Genomic DNA, 19269 nt, shown 5'->3' with positions numbered 1-19269 from the left:
GTTTGATGAGCTGTAAGAGTCGTTCTTTATGCGTGGACACAAAAACACAGCACAAGAGAGTAGAAACATACTGTAGGTTTTAATTAAGTCATGACAATGAATTAGAAAATCAACTGGTGCGCGTGAACATAGTACATTACTTCCCTTCAGGTGAGCAGAGGTCACGCTGACTCTGATGGTGATGCATGGTGCAGGGCCGCTGCTAAACGGTGAGCAGCGACGTGCAGGACGCCCGGCCTAAGGCACACCTTCACAACCCCAAAATATGATGACTAAACATGGAGAACACGTGTGAGCCACGGGGGCCAGTTAAATCATCATGCATGATAACTGACAGCAACAAGAAGCGAAAGCCACATTTCAGTGTGTACAGGTCTGTGGTGATCATTTTGTAAAAATGAGTAAGACACTGATGAATCCACGCAGTTTCACTGTTGTCATTATTCCACATCCACAAGTGTTATAATTTTTTTTCCCTCTTTCATTACAAACATTTACAAAGATAATTATGACAGCCTTAGTATTAATGAGCAGTTTTAAGTACAATGGGGCTAGAAATGCTGAAGCCTGTATAAACTTGGTGGTCCTACGTTAGTGGCTGGTTCTCATTCTGACGAGGCCCAGGATACAATAAGGTGCAAATCATCTGTCTAGATTTTAAGGGTCTGTACAACATGATAGATCAATCACAAATCCTTGATCAAATGCAGGCAAAGATACAACATTTGTGATGTCTGTCGTTTAGAAATAGTGCTTTTTCCTGTGCCAATCTGAGGTAGACATAACGAAACCAATGCAACGCAAAAAAAAAAAATCTGCCCGGAGACTGTAACTGAGATGGACATTCTTTTGCAATGAGCAGACAAGCACGAAGAGATAATTTGGTAGTCTGAAACAAGCTGCAAGATAGCGTGCACTGTCGTCTGGCGTACAGTGTTATCACCTGCTCCGGACAGTTCCACGAGAGGTCTTACCATTATCTGTCAGCTATTATAAATTAAACAAAGCAGGAATGAACTTCTACAGTGTTCTCAGCTGCAGGCGCGTCGAGCAGAGAGCCGACAGTAACTGCCGTACCTGAAAGCAGCAACGCACAACGTGCCAGAGAAGATACCGAGGTTCTGAGCAGCCAACAGTCGCGCAAGCGCATCTCTCGCGTACACAGCAGGCCTAAACACTAAAACACACACGCACGCACACACATACACTCTCTGCTAGGGTTATTGCTTCAAAGCAGAGCACGCACGCACATCTACAGCAGTAGTGAGTGGACACAAGCAGCAGGAAAATTAAAATAAAACATGCAGGCACCTTCAATGACTGCGAGCACCACAATCTGTAGAATATAACGCACAAAGAGAAATGTGGCACGGAAAGAAATAAACCGACTGTACATTTAAAAAGCCTCTCTGATCGCCATGCACGCGCCGCTTTTCAAGATAAGAACGTCCGACCCTGCGACTTAAAACTCAGAAAAAGCTTTTTTTTTTAATTCATTTTTTCCTTTTCTCTTTTTTAGGCGACGCTTAGAAAAATACTGAAACACGCAACCAACTCAGGGCCTTCATCTCGGCTGTGTTCCTGCTGCAGACATTCTTTGGTCATGAATTAGGCTGAATACATTAATTTCAACGGATTCACAAACGCTCTGCCGCACAAAAGGGAACGCGTAGGATTTGATTTACAGAAAAGTAGCTGGTGCACGAGTCGATCGGTTGAATTGTTCTCTTTGGGGAGGTTTTCCTTTCAACACTTGAGCGGATTCATTCATCCCGTGAACGTACGGTACAGAGTTACTGAAAATCTAATGCGGCTGACCTGCGAGTTAAAAATAAAAATAAAAATGAATGCATACTCTTAAATTTAAAATCATTTATACACTCATGAAACCCTGCACACTAGCGTCAAATTAAAGCTTTAGTGAACTTGTTTTGGGGCCAAATGAACCAATTCAGAACATCTACGCATGAACAAACATGTTCTTGCATTTCCAGATTACTCTAGTTTAAGTTTTCATGCTGTGAAAATGAGAATAGTAGTTTGTGATCGGGTTGACTTTTGACTTCTGTACAGAAAAAAATATATATATAAAATAACTGCATTCACCTTTGTAAGGCAGATTTTCAACATCACTACTACAATACTCACTCTTGCAGTGTCACACTGACCCGACACCTCCAGATGCCAAGCGTTTCACGACACACAAAGCAGCGAATTAACGGTGCCGAACAACGATGGAGAATACGAACTCAAAGAGATGGGTGGTGTTTAGTTATCACTGTTATCACTCCGCTCTCTGGCAGTCCACAGGAGTAGCAAAGGCACAAAAACAGATACAGACAATCCCAACCAATCCCACCCCGTCGTATCACGTGACTCTGGTCTCCTCGGCGAATCGCCTCCGTCGTTTCCCCCCCTCCACGCCAGAGCCAGGGGTCACGCGCAGGTGGGAGTCTTTGCACTGGAACTGTCCTTTTATAGTGCACATTAAAAATGACAAAGACATGCCTTCTCATTGGGACAATAGGGGAAAGGGGGAGGAGGGGGGTGTAAGGGGACGAGCGGGAAGTCAGCCTTGGAGCTCCTCGAAGCACGTCTCGCACACCCGCACCGGCTTCTTGGAGGACGGCGTGAGGGCGTTCCTCGACGAACACTCGGCGCAGAATATGTTTCCACAGTGTCTGCAGTGGTGCTGGATATTCAGAGAGGAAGAATTAACAACGCAGCACTGCTGAGATGTCCCGCTGTCAGCAAATAAACTTCCAAGGAAGCGTCACACTCACCTTCCTGACGGTGACAGAGAAGCCTTTCCCACAGGCCATGCAGTTCTGCACTTCGTGATCCTCAGCCCACTTCCTGGTCAGACTTTGTGACTGTTTGATCTGAAGGCATCGAGGAGTCACAATCAGAAGTCACATTCATTTCTCTTAACTTAGCTGTTTGATATTTAGACTTGAAGCCACTAATTGTATTTATTGTCTACTCAGTCTTTCATGTTCTGCATGTCATGTGATCTTGTGTGTTCCTGTTTCTTTGTGGTTGTGCTACTGTGGCACTTGCAACATCCTTTATCGACCATTAAATATCCTTCCTCATGCAAAGTGAAATTAAATTTCAATGTGTGAATTTGAAGTTGTACGCAAAATGCGCCTGAAGCAATGCTCAGATAATGTCGTAACTCCTGTCGCGGCGGGATTTTGCAGCTGACCTGAAGCGACTGGTTCTCCCTGCCGAGCTCCTGCATGGCCGCCGTCGTGTCGTCCAGCTTCCTCCTGAGCTCCACCACTTTGGCCTGCAGCTTCTCCATCTCGCCTTCACCCTTCACACACCTGAAACACGACAGCCGCAGCGCACCGGTGATTTGTGTGCGGTTCGCGCAGTTTAGCGGCTCATGAAACTTTTGTTAATTTAATATTTTAAAATCCACAGCGCTCGTGGAAAATACCGGCTAGCACTCTGCGCTGCAGGGCTCAGTTGTTAACGTGTATACAGTGCAAAGCTTTTAATTATCTTAAAGCGTTCTACTTTGATATGACAGGTCCGTACAAATACATGTTTTCATTAACGGTGCTTTTACAAGCTTAGTTAGGGGAGTACATAAAGGAGGTGATGTAAGGACTTAGTCATCACTCCGACAGCAAGGGTAGACAATCAGGTGACGCACTGCCAAAGAAGAAAGAAAAGGTCTTCTTCCTACCACATTCAACCACAGTGTTTGCTTAGCTGTCACTTAAGTCGCCGTTGTGGACACTGTGTCCTTGCGCCTCTGAATATATAAGAGTAAAGTAGCGCTCCGTGGAGTACTGTTGAACTCGTCCTTTTTTGACAATTCCATTAAGGCTACAAATACCCCAGTTTGCTCTGACAGACTCAAATTAAAGCAATTTTTCAGTGTGATTTTGTTCCATGTGGGCCTACACTAGATGGCTGTGAAAAATCTATTTTTCATTAAAATCAAATCAGATGCCATCTAGTGGTTACTGGTGGTACTACTACCTGCAGCAACGTGACTAATGCCCTATTCGCATGGGACTAGTTTTACCTGCGGACCTCCGGTAATTTGTAATAATAGCGGAGGTTGTCTGTGATCTTAATCCCACGCAAATCGGCCATGTCTGTAATTTGTAAAGTAAAAATGACACCGCAAATTACCTACCCTATTTCTCAGGAACCCCAGAGGTCCTGTGATAACACTAATCCAGTACAAATCGGCATCTCTGTGATCTGTAGGTGCGTTTTTACTTTTTCAAGACTTTTGTTTGATTCGTGGCTTTTGTCACTTGCCTCTTGTCACTTAAGAATTACGAAGGACGTGCTGTAAACCAAAGTCTGGATAGATGTTAGGGTACAAAGTCGAGATGTCCATATTTAATTTGACACAGATTATTTCTCTTATTTCCTGGAACTGAGTGTCTGGATAACAAAACCTTAGGCATGAACTGAGCGCATGTGACCTCAGTCATAAATTACCACATCATAACCCGTGGGGAGGTGTGCTGAAAGGAAAGCTACACCAGACTGACCTCTCCAGAAGAGCCCGTCGCTCGTCCTGGTTGTTCTGCACGGTGGCCTCCAGCACGGCGATCTCCCCTCTCAGCTCATCCGTCTGCTTCTCCAGTTCGCTCACTCTCCGCTGGCTGCCCTGCCACTCCCTCTTCAACGTGGCCACATTTTCATTCAGAGCCGTCACCTGTACACTCAGCTTCGCTTCTGCCTCCTCTCCGCGCTTCACCTGCTCTTCTCTGGCCCGCTTCTCGGCCGCCTTGAGGAGGAAGAATTAACAATGTCACAAGACAAAAAAAAAGACATTTAAACAGGTAATATCTGCTGGGATTTTGCGAATGAGCCTACCAACTGATCCTGGACATTCTTGGTTTGAGCGTGTAGCTGCTCCTCTCTCTGAATCCTGCTGTCCTTGGTGGCCTGGTGCTCTTTCTGCTCCTGCTTGAGGGCGCTCTGAGCCGCCTCCACCTGACCCTGCATCTCCAGTTTCTGCTGGATCAGCAGCTGTTTGGCTTCCCGCAGCTCACCCAGCTCCTGAAAAGCAACACGACACCGTCACTTTACGCACAATGCTTGGTTGTTAAAGGCCCATGTAGTAGGAAGGGGTTAAAAACTTTGAAAATGCTTGAGCAGTTATCGCTCTGACAGCTTCAGACGCAACGTTAAGGCAGCTTAAAAAAATCCAGACTCAATGACGCTCAGCTATGACTTTGAAGAATGTGACCCAGCCCTATTCCTAAATCAAACCATTTACACATGCATGGGAGACTGTATAGCACGGTGGCCAGTGTCTATATTAGCAGAGGCTCTGAAACCTTAAGGAAGCGTCATTATATGTGACTGACCTTCTCACTCTTCTCTGTTAGTGTTTTTATGTCAGTTGTGAGTTTGGTGTTCTTCTTTTCCAGGACACCCTTGGCTTTGTTCAGCTCTTCCAGATTGCTCCTCTCCTTCTCCAGCTCCTCCTTAACTTGACCCTGAATGAACAGACACCATTTACAATATGCTACAACGTCAAGTCACATAATAGTTAATTGCTCGTGTGTCGTCAGTCCGTCTAACCTGCTGCTTCTGCAGCTCCTTCAGGGTTTGTTCCTGCTGCTGGAGCTTCTGTTCCCGTTTGGCGAGCTCTTGCTCCAGCGATCCCCGGCCCGTTTTCAGCTCCTGGATCTGGGCCTCTAAAGTCACCTGGTGGGTTCGATTGGCAGCCAGCTCCTCCTGGGACACACACAGTTTCTCCTCTGATGTCTGCAGACAGAAAAAGTTCAAAAGTTAAATACTTAGGAGGGTCAAATGAGAAGAATAATTTATTCATATTCATCAGACTGAATTTCTCCAAGTCATAAATACTGATCGCAAAAGTTACTGATCAATGACTGAGAATTAGTTAGAAGTGATGAAGGTTGACATGACTTCCTTAAAGCTTCACTACAGCAGAGCTAAGCTAACCCAGCTTGGACCTAAGAAATGTGTCCCCTTTGATTAAACATCAGCACTACCTCACAGAGTTGACACTAAGATTTTTGAGTAATCTGAGAGACATGACAGGTCGCTGTTTTTTTCTTAAAACGACACTAGAAAGTTCATTAACACAGATCACCAATGTTGTTTGTCATCTTGAAGAGTGCTTAAAGAAGAGACGGGACTGAGGGCAGACATGGATGTCAACCTAGTGTTCTGGTATCTGTGGAAACTTCTCTGTATTTCTTGACTACTTCTGAACCCAAGCCTGGGACTTTACGGAGGTCGTGTGGTAGTAGTGTTATTTGTCCTCATATTCGCTGTTCCACCGTGTCTCACTCGCTATCTTGCATTTCTTTGATTCTGCCAGGTGAGGTCAAAGTGAGCGTCTCATGCTGCCGCGCTTGAGACGCTAGCGCCGCCTACTGCTAAAACTAAATAGTACAATACAGTCAAGTGCAAGTTCAATGTGTGGGCTATGTTACATTGTATGTGTAGAATTTGCTGTGGGCCAATTGTAAAATTGACCACAGGCCACTCCTCCCTTCAGCTTTTGCAAAATATTGCCATTTAAACTTAAAACGCTACCAGTGTTGGAATATTGGCACAGACACCAGATATAAAACTCTTGTATACTGCAAAATTCAACCGGCATTCATCGTCGTCGTTATCATCATTATTATCATCATCAGCTGTGTCCCGCAATTATGTACCTTAAGGTCTTGACGCAGGGCAGAAACCTCAGACTCCTTGCCGTAGAAGTCAGACTGAAGCTTGGTGAGGTTTGCCTGGCTTTGCTCCAAGGCCTTCTGAAGCTCTACTGTCCGGCTCTTCTCAGAAGTGAGCTCCTGGCTGAACCCTGTCACCTGTGCCCTCAGTTTACTCTCCTCTTCTGCCTGGAGGTGCAAGTCAACAAGTACATGTATGTATATTTGAGGTCTTAAGATGATCATTGATTCCTTGACAACAACAACAAATACCGTTAATAACGATAATAAAAAAATCAATTTATAGTTGCTACTTACTTTCTTGACACCAACTCCCTGTAGCTCTGACATTTGGCTCTTCAGTTTCTTAATCTCCTCTTCCAAGGACCCCTGGGTCGTCTTTAATTGCGCCCGCAGCTTCTCCAACTCGTCCTCCCTCTCCTTCAGCGTCCCCTGAGTCTCTGATTGCTGCTGTTCTAACGAGGTCAGCTTCAGCCTCAGCTTCTTCTCTGCCTGACATTTTCAGACACACAACACATGTTTAGGTGTTGAATGTCAAACAACCATGATTGATCTTCCACTTTTTCTTTCCTTTTTCTCAGAGCCTTACCTCTCTCGTCTGCTCCAGCTGCTCCACGGACTCTTTCATTGCCTTGGAGACGGCCTCGTTATTTTTGAGAAGCTCCTGTTTCGTCTTTTCATTGGCCTTTCCCTGGGGATTAGGACAAATTAATGTGAGTCACAAGCTGGTATTCTAGGTAGGTGGTTTTTTCTTAATCCTTCTATGAAAACAAAACTCTAAAGTCAGGAAATAACACCGAGCTGCATGTGAGCTGCCCACCTTCTCCTCCATGGCTGTTTTATGGTTCTTCCTCTCAGTGTCCAGTTGACTCCGAGTCTCTTTCAGTGCCTTATTAGCCTTTTCTAGGCTCTCCTGAGTAGAAGCAAGCTCCTTCTTTTGCACATCTTTCTCCTGTTGGGATTTTTGAAGGTCTGCTGCCAGACTCTGAGCTTTCTTGTCTAGGTCTGCGTGCTGTGCTTTTCCTTCCTGGGTCACCTTGTCCAGATTCACCTTCAGAGCAGCGACCTCCTGCTCTCCGCGCTGCAGCTGCTGCTGAACATCACTCAAAGAGGCTGCCCTTTTCTTTAATTCCTCCTGCAGAGCTGTAACACTTTACAGAGGAAACACATATATCTTTGAATTAGAAGATATTCTACAGTGGAATAAAATAGTTACTAGAGGGTATCACTTACGATCAAAACGAATATGCCAAATTGATCTCACCCTGCTTTTTCAGCTTCCAGCGACCGCTGTAGCTCCTTCGCTCTCAGTTTCACCTCTGAATTCTCCTTCTGAAGCTTCTGCACTTCCTGCTGCACCTGGTCTCGTGTGGCCTGCGCCTCCCCTACCTGTGACTCCAGTTTCTGTCAGATCAAACACCATATTCACTTATCAAAAAGGGTATACGAAAGACATCAGAAGCACCAAAAATGAACGGGTAAAACGATTCTCAGCACAAACCTTAGTGAGCCCCTCCAGCTGCTCTGTGCGCTGTTCTGAGGCGAGTAGCTTGTCTTTGCATTCCTTCAGACTGCTTTCCAGCTGACTGCACTGCTCCTGTCTCTCTTTGAGCCTCTGGGCCTTCTCCTCCAGCTTCGTCTGAACCTTATTTAGCTCCTACACAAGGCAGCAAAGGGAAGACGCAGGATGACAGCGATTAAAAACATGAAAATGAAAAGGGGAAAACAACAACAACAGAGAAGTCAAAGAGTGAATCGTTCCAACGGTCTCATTTTTAAAAGGAAATAAAAACGGGGAAACTGCAAAATGTTCAACAACTGTGGCACAAAAAGCAAGCTAACCTGCTGTTTGTCCTGCAGAGCATGCTGAGCCGTCTCCAGGTTGTTCTCTAGGTTGGCCTTCTGTGCAGCCTTGGCTGCCTCAGCAGACAGTAACAACTCTGTCTTTGCCTTCAGCTGAAGGAAAACCAAGCAAGAAAATCTGTTACAATCACTGGTGAAAAATAAAACCCGCAGAACAACATATTGTTCGGATCAGCTCAGTCTGTCAAACATCATCATTCAGAGGCTTGCCTGAGCATCCAGCTGAGCTACTTTCTCCTTGCTGTCAGTGAGCTGGGCGGTGAGTTCAGAGACCGAGGTCTCCAGGGTGTGAGCTCGGTCCTGAGCTGAGCGCAGCAGAGTCTTCTGCTCCTGGACCTGCTTGTGCAGGTTATCCTGGGCTTGCTTGTTGCTCTCTGATTGGTTCTTCAGCTTATCTGTCAAGTGTGTCACCTTTGAGACCAACATATAAAGAAAGGGTTATAAGCTGACCAATAGTTGATTATTGTGGCATTCAGCTTTCTACAAGAAACTGATTTGTAATCTAAAATCTACAAGAATCCACCTGTTCTTGTAGTGCGTGGTTTTTCTCTTTTAGCTGGTTAAGGACGGCCGTCTCCCCTTCCCCAGCCTGGATCTTGGCACACAGGTCCTCCCTCTCCGTTTCCAGCTGGCTCACAATGTCTTTACTCTTCTGCAGCAGCGCTTCCAGGTTCTGGATCTTCTGGTCCTTATCCCCAATCTGACGCAACACCTGCTCCAGATCATTCTACAGCATGAAACACGAGAACATTTGGTATTTTGTCGATGAGTAGAAAGCATAAGATGAGCCACAGTGTGACAACAAGGTGAATGTAAAAGATGTGCAGTTTATTAGTGAGCAGTACCTGAGCCTCACGGAGTTTGCCGTTGGTGTTTTGCTGCAGCGCCTGCAGCTCCTGGTGCTGCTGCTTGGCTTTCTCCAGCTGGTGCTGCAGGTCTGTGTTCTTACTGGCACTCTCCTTCAACTGAGGCAAAACACAGAGGCATTTATTTTACTCTATGTGCCCCCCCTTTTTTTTCAAACCATACACCCAAACAAGGGTTCTGCACCATCATTCTACAGGAGCTACATGACTCTCTTTATCTTAATTTGTAAATTTTATACAGACATCTTTCCCCACTCTCTCACTTTAATCATGCCAGATCTGCACATCTTACAGTGCACTATACAACTCATAGTACACACTAAAGGCTCAGATTTATTTATGCACAGTTGTTCTGATATCTGTTCTATCCAATTAATTAACTTTATTCCACTGCAGTGATGATATGAGCCTACCTGTTCTTCCGCGCGCGAGAGTTTGAGCTGCAGGTCGGCCGCTTGCTGCTCACGGTCCTTCAGTTTCTCCCCAGAGAGCTGTCTCTGTTCTTTCAGACGACCTTGCACCTCACCCAGCTGCCTCTCAGCCTCCAACAGTTTGGTGTGCAGCTAGAAGTCCACAGAGACAGGGAGTCAAGAGTAAGACAACGGACGATTCAATGAAGGAAACAGATACCGTGTATTCACAGTTTACTAATGGAACAATGCATTTCTCAGAATGGGATTTGATAATGGATCAATATTTCACACCATTAAAATATAACCATTAAATGCAATACATGGTTTATTACAATGAAAATCCAGAAGTTAATTAAAGTAAATGAATGGGTCATTATGCTTTATATATGTCTGTTTGCATTATGAATCATGTTCAAATAATATGGATGCCAATCTAAATAAAATAACTGAATGAATGAGTGATAAACGTGAACAGCAGGTTATACTAACACCACTATCAGCTGATGATGAGTCACTTTAAACCTGTGTTGATAGTGAAGGGTTTGCCCCTTTCACCAGGATGTTATTGTTTCCCTCCAGGGGAGTTGAGAAGTCACTGAATTTTGTCTGAAGATGAATTTGAAAAATATATAAATCCTTCACTTGACATGAACCCGTCGCCACATCTACATCTAACATCATCCAGTAGGGTCCAGAAGCCTGTACAGACGGATTTGAGGGTTGTACAACATTTTACCCTTTGCCTGCCGTACTCACCTGACTGATCTCAGACTGCTGCTGAGCACCTTGGCTTTCTTTCTCCTCCCTCTGCTGTTCCAACTGTTTCCTCTCCACCTTCAGCTCCGCGTGTTTCACCTCCAGCTCCGCAATCTCATTCTTCAACTTTCCCACCTCCTCAGCCCTCTCCGTGAGCTCCGCCTGGGCCTTCTGCAGCGAGGCCTCAGCCCCCGCGGCCCGGGCCTGGAGCTCTTGTACCTCCGACTCTCTCTCCCTCAAGGTGTCTTGAAATCCCTTCTTGGCAACTTTCTCAGCTCCCACATGCTCCTCCAGTTCTTGATACTCCTTCTCCTTACGTGCAAGCTTTTCGGATAGGCTCTGTGAGGAGAAAAAACACAGAAACATGAGGCTGACATGGACTGGCTATGATAGGGGAATTACAGGAGTGAACAAAGTTCCCTGAATAGGACTGAAAGCCAGGGAGCCTAGTTTGACAGTGTCAAACTAAGTAATTTAGTTCTAGTGTTTCTTGAGTGAGCAACATGAACGAGGAGAATGCCTGACAATGTTTGAGAGGTTATTCAGCTATTGTTAGAGTCACTAATTAAACCAGACTGGACCACAAGCCATTTGTCTTTCTAAATTAAAACCGTTTGCGTGATAGGAGCTGCAACAAGTAACCAACACCTCGTGTGATATGAGCAATGGAAAAGAACAGTCGCTTGTCAAGAGGCGAGAACAAAGTGTGATATGCCATTTCTAGAGGGCGGTTTACGACACAGGTCTGCGCAGCACTTGTCCTGCTGTAAGCCTTGCCAGTAAACTTGGCACCAGGGTGATAAAGAACAAAATGTTGTTAATAGCGCAGCATGCCGCTAACTAGAGAGTGTGACAGGGCACCTGGACTTCACAGATGTCCAATAAACCACTGCAGCTGAAAAACAGTAACAACCCTCTCTGGAGACTATGTTCGTCTTCTCCTTCTTACAAACCTGTTGCTGTTTTTCTCTTGTGTTATTGTTACAGGTTCACGCTGCGTCTCTGCTTTCTAATCCTGGAGTTACAGACCAATGAAAACCCCCCGTTGGTTGTTCACCTGCCTGTCCTTAGTCGTAAACCTTTGTATCTCGCTCCCTGCTCCAGCATTTTTGTTCCTAGCTCATGAGATAAGTATCTGTGTCAGGTGTGTGGGTATTATGTTGCGAGGAGAAGCGGCAGGCAGGGGCATCGCACTGGGGATCCAGTACTGTAATCCTCCTTTTACCCGGAAATCCACTTGGCTGGGAGACCATTGGCGAGCCTGATGTGGGAGGATTTAATCTCTGGCAGTAACCCTGCGCTACATTCTACTGTTCCCACTGCACCAATGCCATTACCTGTGATTGTATTTCACCCCCAGTGATAGAGCTGGCAGTGCAGCGATCCCCCCTGCTGGTTTAATTATAGTGTTGCGTGTAATTTTTGTCAACATGACTCGGTTGTCAAAGACGGCTGGTGACAGCGGGAGAATTGTGGTGGGACCTGATGCTGAGCAACGGAGGAAGGTTTACAGGAACTGAGGGGCTGTTAACAGTACTCTAGTTAAAATAAATCCTACACATTCTTATTGTGGAACTGATATCACAGCGGACATGTTTGAGCCTACAGCACTTTGTTCTGAGTCAGAAAACTGTCACGTGTCTGTAAAAGTCTCCAGTTACCTGACTTTGCTGCTGCAAATTATTCAGATTGCTCTGCAGCTCGTGGATCTGCTGCGTGTAGACGGCTGCCTCCTGAGGACCCTTCTCCAGCTCTGCTTTTAGTTGGGATATGGTCATCTGGAATACAACAGGCACACGTGTTAACACTCTTTCTGAAAAAGCATTTAGTGTGTATTCAAAAACAAAAATTAAAAAATAAGCACCACTGAGAAGAACGAACACCAGAGAAAAAAGAAAAAAACAGCACATATAACTAACAACCAGGCTTCACTTGCATAAAAACCCACATTACACAAAAATCAGAAAAGAGGAGAGAAGGAAAAATAAAATCCATTTCTGAAAATCAGGCAAAAAGTAAATTTGGGGCCAAGCTGAAACGACGTGTTTTACCTCCAGCTTACGAATCTTGAGTATTGTGAGTGTTGCAGATACAGTATAAGAGAAGCAGAAGAAGAAGAAGAAGAAGAAGGAGGTGGGAAGGGAAAGAGACACACAGGTAAGTCGTGAAACAACAGAAAGCTGCCAGTCTGCAACACAGAGCTGCTGGGGTCAGCATCTTGTCAAGACAATGCACAAACCTAAATGTAATGTTAGCTCCTGCACCTATTATATAGTCGCAGCCTGCAGAAGCGAAGAACTGTGTATAACTACAGCTTAAAAACTGTCCATATATATATACGTATATATGCCGATTTGCCGTAAACTGAACTCGGTGAACTGAGCAAACGGCAGGTAAAACGAAAAGTTAAATTAGAAAATTCACAGTTTTGTAGATGACTTTGTAAACTGTGGAGATTAGCGTGCATGTTTTGATGTGCGACGTGAGGGACGGGGGAGTGGCAGCTCGTGTTGCAACAGGTGTTTTGGCCTCCTGACCTCTGAGGTAGTGTAATTAGCCTGCAGCTGTTCGTAGTGGTTTTTGAGGCGTTCGGACTCCTCCTCCCTCTCACGGGTCATATGGTCCATCAGAGTCTGGACCTGCACCAGCTCCTTCTGCAGAACCTCGACATCCTCCACTCCCGGTCGCTGCAGCTAGGGGGCAGAGCAGAGGCATGGTTTTAATCTGGTGAGGACTAAAAATTAGAAAGTTCACTGTGTAAATTGTTAATTTGTTAAAATATATTATTCCATACTCTACTCAAGTACATTTAAGACTGGAGACTGGTAGTTTTTGATTAATGTGAATGCTGCGGATCATGCTTGGGCATAGTACAACAATCTGTGTCTGAGTCTGTTTGGAAGAGGTGGACTAGGTTTTAGAGGCATACTCTAGGTGAGGTACACACATCAGGAGCAAAAGCTAGCTGTACCAAAATCAGGCAGTATACTGCTGATGATGATAATAACATCAGCATTTCCTGATTGTGAGTCAGTTTATTAAACATGGCTATTGCTAAGGGGCTGCCCTGTTCCCAAAATGAAACTGAATGTTTACTAGATATTTAGTCAGACTCTAAAATTAGTGAAAAAAGCCCGCTGTAGGAAGTCCTTCCGTTAAATTTGGTGCACATTTTTCCTGTGTATTGCACACAAGGGTCACATGGATGACGATGCACTCGGCTATGGACCATTAGCGGAGGAGCTGACAACAGAGGTAAGCGCACCGAGAGCACTGAGATCAGATCACTCATACCTAATCTCGCAGGCACCATTAGAGTGTGTTTATGTACCAGTTCTGTTTGCAGTCTCTCGTTCTCCTGCTTCTCTTTCTGCAGTTGTTCGGACAACTTGGCAAGGCTCTGGTCCGCAGCCTCTCGTAGGCTTTTCTCCTCATCGTAGCGCGACTTCAGGTCTGCGGTTTTCAACAGTTCAAAAGAACAAAAATCACATTTCAGTCGTGATTTGAGGAATGTGAAACCTTGAAGAATGAATTACAACTTGACAACTGGATGAAACCCAGTGGATGGATAGTATTGATAGCAAAAGAGTACTTCAGCTTGTTAAATGATGCAGACAGGCACACAGGCCTCCCAGTTTTCCGGCCCCACACTAACCTACTATCTCCGTGGCCAGCTGGGCAGCCTTCTGCTCAAACAGGTCTTTCATCTGTTTTATGTTGAACTTTTCTGTCTCTGCTTCATTCAACTTCTTTTCAAGGGCTGAAACATAAAAAGGGTCACAAATTAAAAACTAATGATTGTCCGTTCATTTCAACCAATATTTTGAAATATAATGTTCAGTACCTAAATCCTCTGAGACCACCTGCCCATCGTTCTGTGCAATCAAGAAAAAGAGAGGAATATAAACAGCAAGATAATCATAGGCATCACGCTTTAGGAAACGGTTTTAATTTCAGGAAGCCACCTCTTCACTATAATACATGTTAAATATCTTGAAGGATTTACTTGCTTCAGATGTCCTTGCACTTTGTCTAATTCCTTCTTTAGCTCTCCAGAGAACCATCTTTCCTCCTTATCAGGGAAAACAAAAGCACAGATACACAATCAAGTCTTTGCATAAACAATCACACGTCTACACAGATCAGAAACTGTACCTTGAGAGAAGCATGCAGGTCCTGAACCTCTTGCCGCAGCATTGTGAGGTCTTCTCTAAAAGGAGGAAATAGTGTGTTTCATTCAACTGCACAAAATAAAAGTATCAGTCAAGAAGCACTGTGAGGTCAGGCGTATCAAAATAAGTCTCACCGAGTCGGGGCCACATGAGCAGGGAGGTCTCCGGTATCGTGGAACAGCTCATAGTGCTTGAACAGCTCCTCCGCAGAGTTGTGAGATTTCATGCATTGAGGACAGATGAAGCCCTGCGCACGGAGACACAGTCATCAGAAAACAATGTCACATCAAACAGCTTCTGTCCCTGCAGCACAAAAAAAGAGAAAAACGAGTTCTCAGATGAGAATCCACTTCACCTCAGAGGTCTGATCGTGGTTGAGGTCGGTGCTGGGCTGCTCTGACTCCGCATTCTGGGACCCTCCCTTCCCAGGGGTCTGCAGAACAGAAAATGAGGCTTCATTAGTATAAATGTACACTATGCAGCATATACTTTTATTTATATCTATCCTCAAATTATTGTAAATTAGAAACTCTTAGTTTAACACTATATCCCAGTTATATCTACAGTATATGCAAACTCTGACTACGGTCTTTTACTTATATTGTCCACATCAGGGTAAATGTTGGATGAAGAAAACATTTTGGAGGCAAAAGGCCGTGCAGGCCGTGCATGTTTCAAAAACAACTACACTGGTTGTGACTTTTCAGCTTTAAGCAAATATTGTGGCAAAGATAAGAGCCAGCCTGTGATGTGTTCTGTGTTTGCTTATTTAAGACGGTCATATCATGAAATACCAACACTGTAGTATGAGCCCATGAAGACTTTTTCCCAGTTTGATTGTTTTTGCAGCTTTAAGGCAAAGCTGATATAATTAAACTGTACAGACAACAGAAAAAAATGTTTTTTATCCTTGACCTTACTTTCTTCCCATTACTTTTCAATAACCATGCTGCTGAGAAATTTTCTCAGTCTTTTTAGAGCATTTTCTGCAAAACAAAATGTTCAATCTTCTAAATAACTGTGTCAGGAAGTTAAATCTTCACCTACTTCCAAGGTGCAGTTAGGGAGGAAAAGAAATATGAAGAGGTCATGACTCGAGCGACACCGATGCGTTTTGGTTTGTGGTCTTTCTGGCTTGACTTGGACGAAGGCCACGAGCTGAAACGCATCGGCCAATTAAAGTTGTTCCATGTAATACAAGCGTCGCTGGATTCTTGACCTCTTCAGATAACTGTTTAGATGCAGGGGTTTATGCTGCATTTATGCTTGACTGTTAAACATTAGGTGGCTATTACAATAAATATGAAGCTCAGGGCAAAGTTCAAGAAGGAAGATCGCTTCTCACAACTTCCGTCTAATCTATTCCTCTACGCCCAGTTTGAGGCATTTCTGCTGTTCATTCTTTTAATCACTTCCACTTTTCCACACAGTCAAAGTCACTTCATTCACACTTTTCCTGTCACTCGGCTTTTAAACTTAAATTCACTCCAGTTCTGTCTCTGCCTATAAGCAGAGTCCCTATCCTCTACCTTAATGTAGCTCCATGATGATACTTCTCATGTAACTCCCAAAACACTTAATGTCATAAGCTCTTCTTACTAAACAGATTTCACTCTTTACTTCAGAATGATATAACCTTGTTAATATGCTGTAATTCACAGGGTGGCTTAGAGTGTTTACACATGCATTGTTCTAAATATTATGTAGACAAGTGACAGGCAATTGGCCTGTTTATATTAACCAATGCACCCTGTAATTCAGACCCTTACAAGGAGGGAAGTGGAGGCACTCTATCTGGTGCTTAAATATAAAGGGTCGTCGGGAGTCCGCTCAGTGCATTGGCCCTTAGTTCGAGCACGTTACAGTAGGTGGATGCACCCACCACAGGTCCATTCACAAAATGGTTTTGAGCTGGTGATATATCTGTATCTTTATTGATAGATAGATAGATATAGATAAAATGTGTGCTTGAGTGGCTGTGTCGACAAATAAAGCTGCATCACGGCGCAACCTTTAACCCTAGTCAAACACGTTTCAAACATAAACAAGAGCTACACTGCCTTTGACACAATAAAAACAATATTACTAAAGCCAAGAAGTAAAATAAATCATCTACTGGTTAAATGTGGACAAAAATTAGACAGCTACTCTTTCAGGAATTTATTTTACTGTTTTGAATATTGTGATTTTTTTTCCCTATTCCCTACATTATTATGCCTAAATTATTGTGAAATGCCAGGTTAAGTACAGACTGCCTGATGTCTGATATTAAAATACGTTTTTGATAATAATTTTAATATTTACAGTTGAATCCCAGCCTGGTCATCTGTGACCTAAATAAACGTGTCAAGATTTTGTCCATGACAAACAGGCCGTAACTCCAAAGGGTACACAATGACGCGGTTATGGTAAATGTAGTCCTAAGAGGAAGCTAGCCAAGTAGCTAACCTCTGTTCATTTCTCGCACTTGTAACTTGAGTGACAAGCATACAAGTTTATCCAACCATGGCGTCACTAACATAAGGATGGGCTCAGTTAATTTAAACGCGTATTTATTTCCATATTGTGGTCAGGAAGCTAACACCGGACTTCCCCACAGTGAGCATGATGCTAACGTCAGCGTTAGCATGTGATGAGTAGACGATGAATTAACAGAATGCTGTAACAAGGCGAGCTAACAATGGAAATAAGCTGTTCCAGTGGGCAGAAACGTTAGCTAGCTGAGCTGTTCATTGACAGACGAACTCTGGAAAGGTGTACACATTAGCTGCAAATACATACTCAGGTGCTAGCTTCACCTCTGTAGCATCTATCAACTGAACCAAGTTAGCAGTGAATGGCTAGCTGTGTCAACCCAACACAAGAGCGCTTGATATGTTCACTGCGACCTCACGGGGGAGCGGTGTTGTTCCCGTCGAGGAATTCCCGTTCGCTAAAAATAAGAAATACCCGCCCATTGGCGACGCGTCGTGTTTCAAAACACGCGTCCCCGTCATGAAACCAGACATGAACAGGCCTGTGTCTCCCAAGGAAAAACGACTCGATTTAAGCAAACAAGGGCGATCATGACCGGTTTGTTGGCCGTTAAACTCACCATTTGAAGTATCCGTCTGAGCATGGCCTCGACTGGGTTTGTCCCGACCAAAATGAAACCGAATCAGCTATCCAAATGCAAAGTTTACGTCTCTGAACAGCGAACACCTGACCAGGCTCAGACAGCGGCGGCGGATGGGCGGGTCATGGAGGGAGAGGATGGCTGAGCAGGACACTCGCACGAGCCAATATCTCAGATTAAAATAACGGCTGCAACGGTAAACACAAAAACAACAAACGGGGATTTATAAATAAAGATTTTTATTTAAATGCTTATATACAAGATGATGGTTCACGGCAGAATACTCCAGTCACACATGCAAAAATAAAAATAAAAATAATTAAAATTAAAAAAAATAATAAAAACACATTAAATGAACTTTCCCCATTGGCAGTTAATGAAGCTAGAGTATCACACAATTCCGTTACAAAAAGCCTGGCTCCACAATGAGCATGATTTCCTGTAGTAGTTTCCTGTCCATAATGGGAGGGGTGTATTTCCCAGTGAATCATAGATAAATAAAAAAAGAGTCAATCCACACTTAATACCGTACATTTAATAGTGACAACAAACCCAGATTTCCTTTTACAATCTATTTTTGCAATCTAACCAGAGCTGATTAAATATTAAAGGGTTCGTTGGAGCGGTGTGTGCGTGTAAGGCTGTTAAATGGTCATAAACCAAACACGATATACTGTTGTGTTTGTGAAGGCACTATATCAACTCTTATAAAACACCAAGGCCTCCTTACTATCTTCTCAGAAATTAAAAAAAATAAAACTGCACATCTGTCAAATGCACTTAACAATAATACACTTATTTGGCTGACTGCTTTTCTATCCCACAGCACAAAAGCTGGTGTTTACGTCATCGTGGCAGTAATCTGTAATTTGCTCAATTTGACAGTCACATGAACAAAATAAAAATACAAATTAAAGAGCATCTGAAGGAGAAGTATTTAAGGCTTCATTTTACCGAGGTGGATGGTTGTGTGCAGATATTCTCCAAGTCTTTATTACAGAGTTCGGTGTTACCGGTGATTAGAGGTGATAATTACAGGCAGAGCACTTGTTTCTCAAATTTCTTAAGGTGAAATTTCTAAAAAATGTTGTGAGCTCACATCAGCTATTAATTAAATAACTGTAAAAATAATAATAAAAATATATTAATCACAAATATGTGGCTACTCCTCTTCAAAACGCCTCGCAGAAGAAAAGTTTTTGGCACCGACTCACTGTGGGAATAGGACTTCCTCTAAGAGCCAACACTTCCCAGCACCGGCCTCCAGGAAACCACCAACACGCTGCGTGCACTGCCAGTTAAATAATCGACTTGTAAGACAACAAAAAAAAAAAAAAAGCACCTTTACATTGCATAAGCAGCACACAGAGGAAAATCTGTCTAAAGCTGAAT

The 19269-nt window shown here is 43.9% G+C and overlaps 1 protein-coding gene across 1 annotated transcript; it reads right to left on the bottom strand.

Annotated features, from left to right (window-relative positions):
* Positions 1–60: 60 nt before the first annotated feature.
* On the bottom strand, positions 61–19212 carry eea1 (early endosome antigen 1). Its single transcript, XM_084554560.1, has 30 exons — positions 19092–19212; positions 17857–18065; positions 15118–15195; positions 14897–15009; positions 14746–14800; positions 14597–14662; positions 14435–14465; positions 14246–14350; positions 13922–14043; positions 13128–13283; positions 12252–12368; positions 10591–10929; positions 9835–9984; positions 9401–9520; positions 9079–9282; positions 8766–8966; positions 8535–8648; positions 8194–8349; positions 7957–8096; positions 7513–7843; positions 7282–7383; positions 6990–7184; positions 6678–6860; positions 5566–5751; positions 5349–5480; positions 4852–5037; positions 4524–4762; positions 3209–3329; positions 2784–2882; positions 61–2692 (listed from the first exon to the last, which is right to left on the bottom strand). Exons 2-30 carry the CDS (start codon positions 17878–17880, stop codon positions 2570–2572), a joined length of 4188 nt encoding a protein of 1395 aa, XP_084410686.1. The 5' UTR covers positions 17881–18065; positions 19092–19212; the 3' UTR covers positions 61–2569.
* Between the last annotated feature and the right edge of the window lie 57 nt (positions 19213–19269).

The sequence above is a fragment of the Chelon labrosus genome, assembly GCF_963514085.1.
Source record: "Chelon labrosus genome assembly, chromosome: 11".
NCBI lineage: Eukaryota > Metazoa > Chordata > Actinopteri > Mugiliformes > Mugilidae > Chelon > Chelon labrosus.
This window is presented reverse-complemented; position numbering and strand designations above follow the sequence as displayed.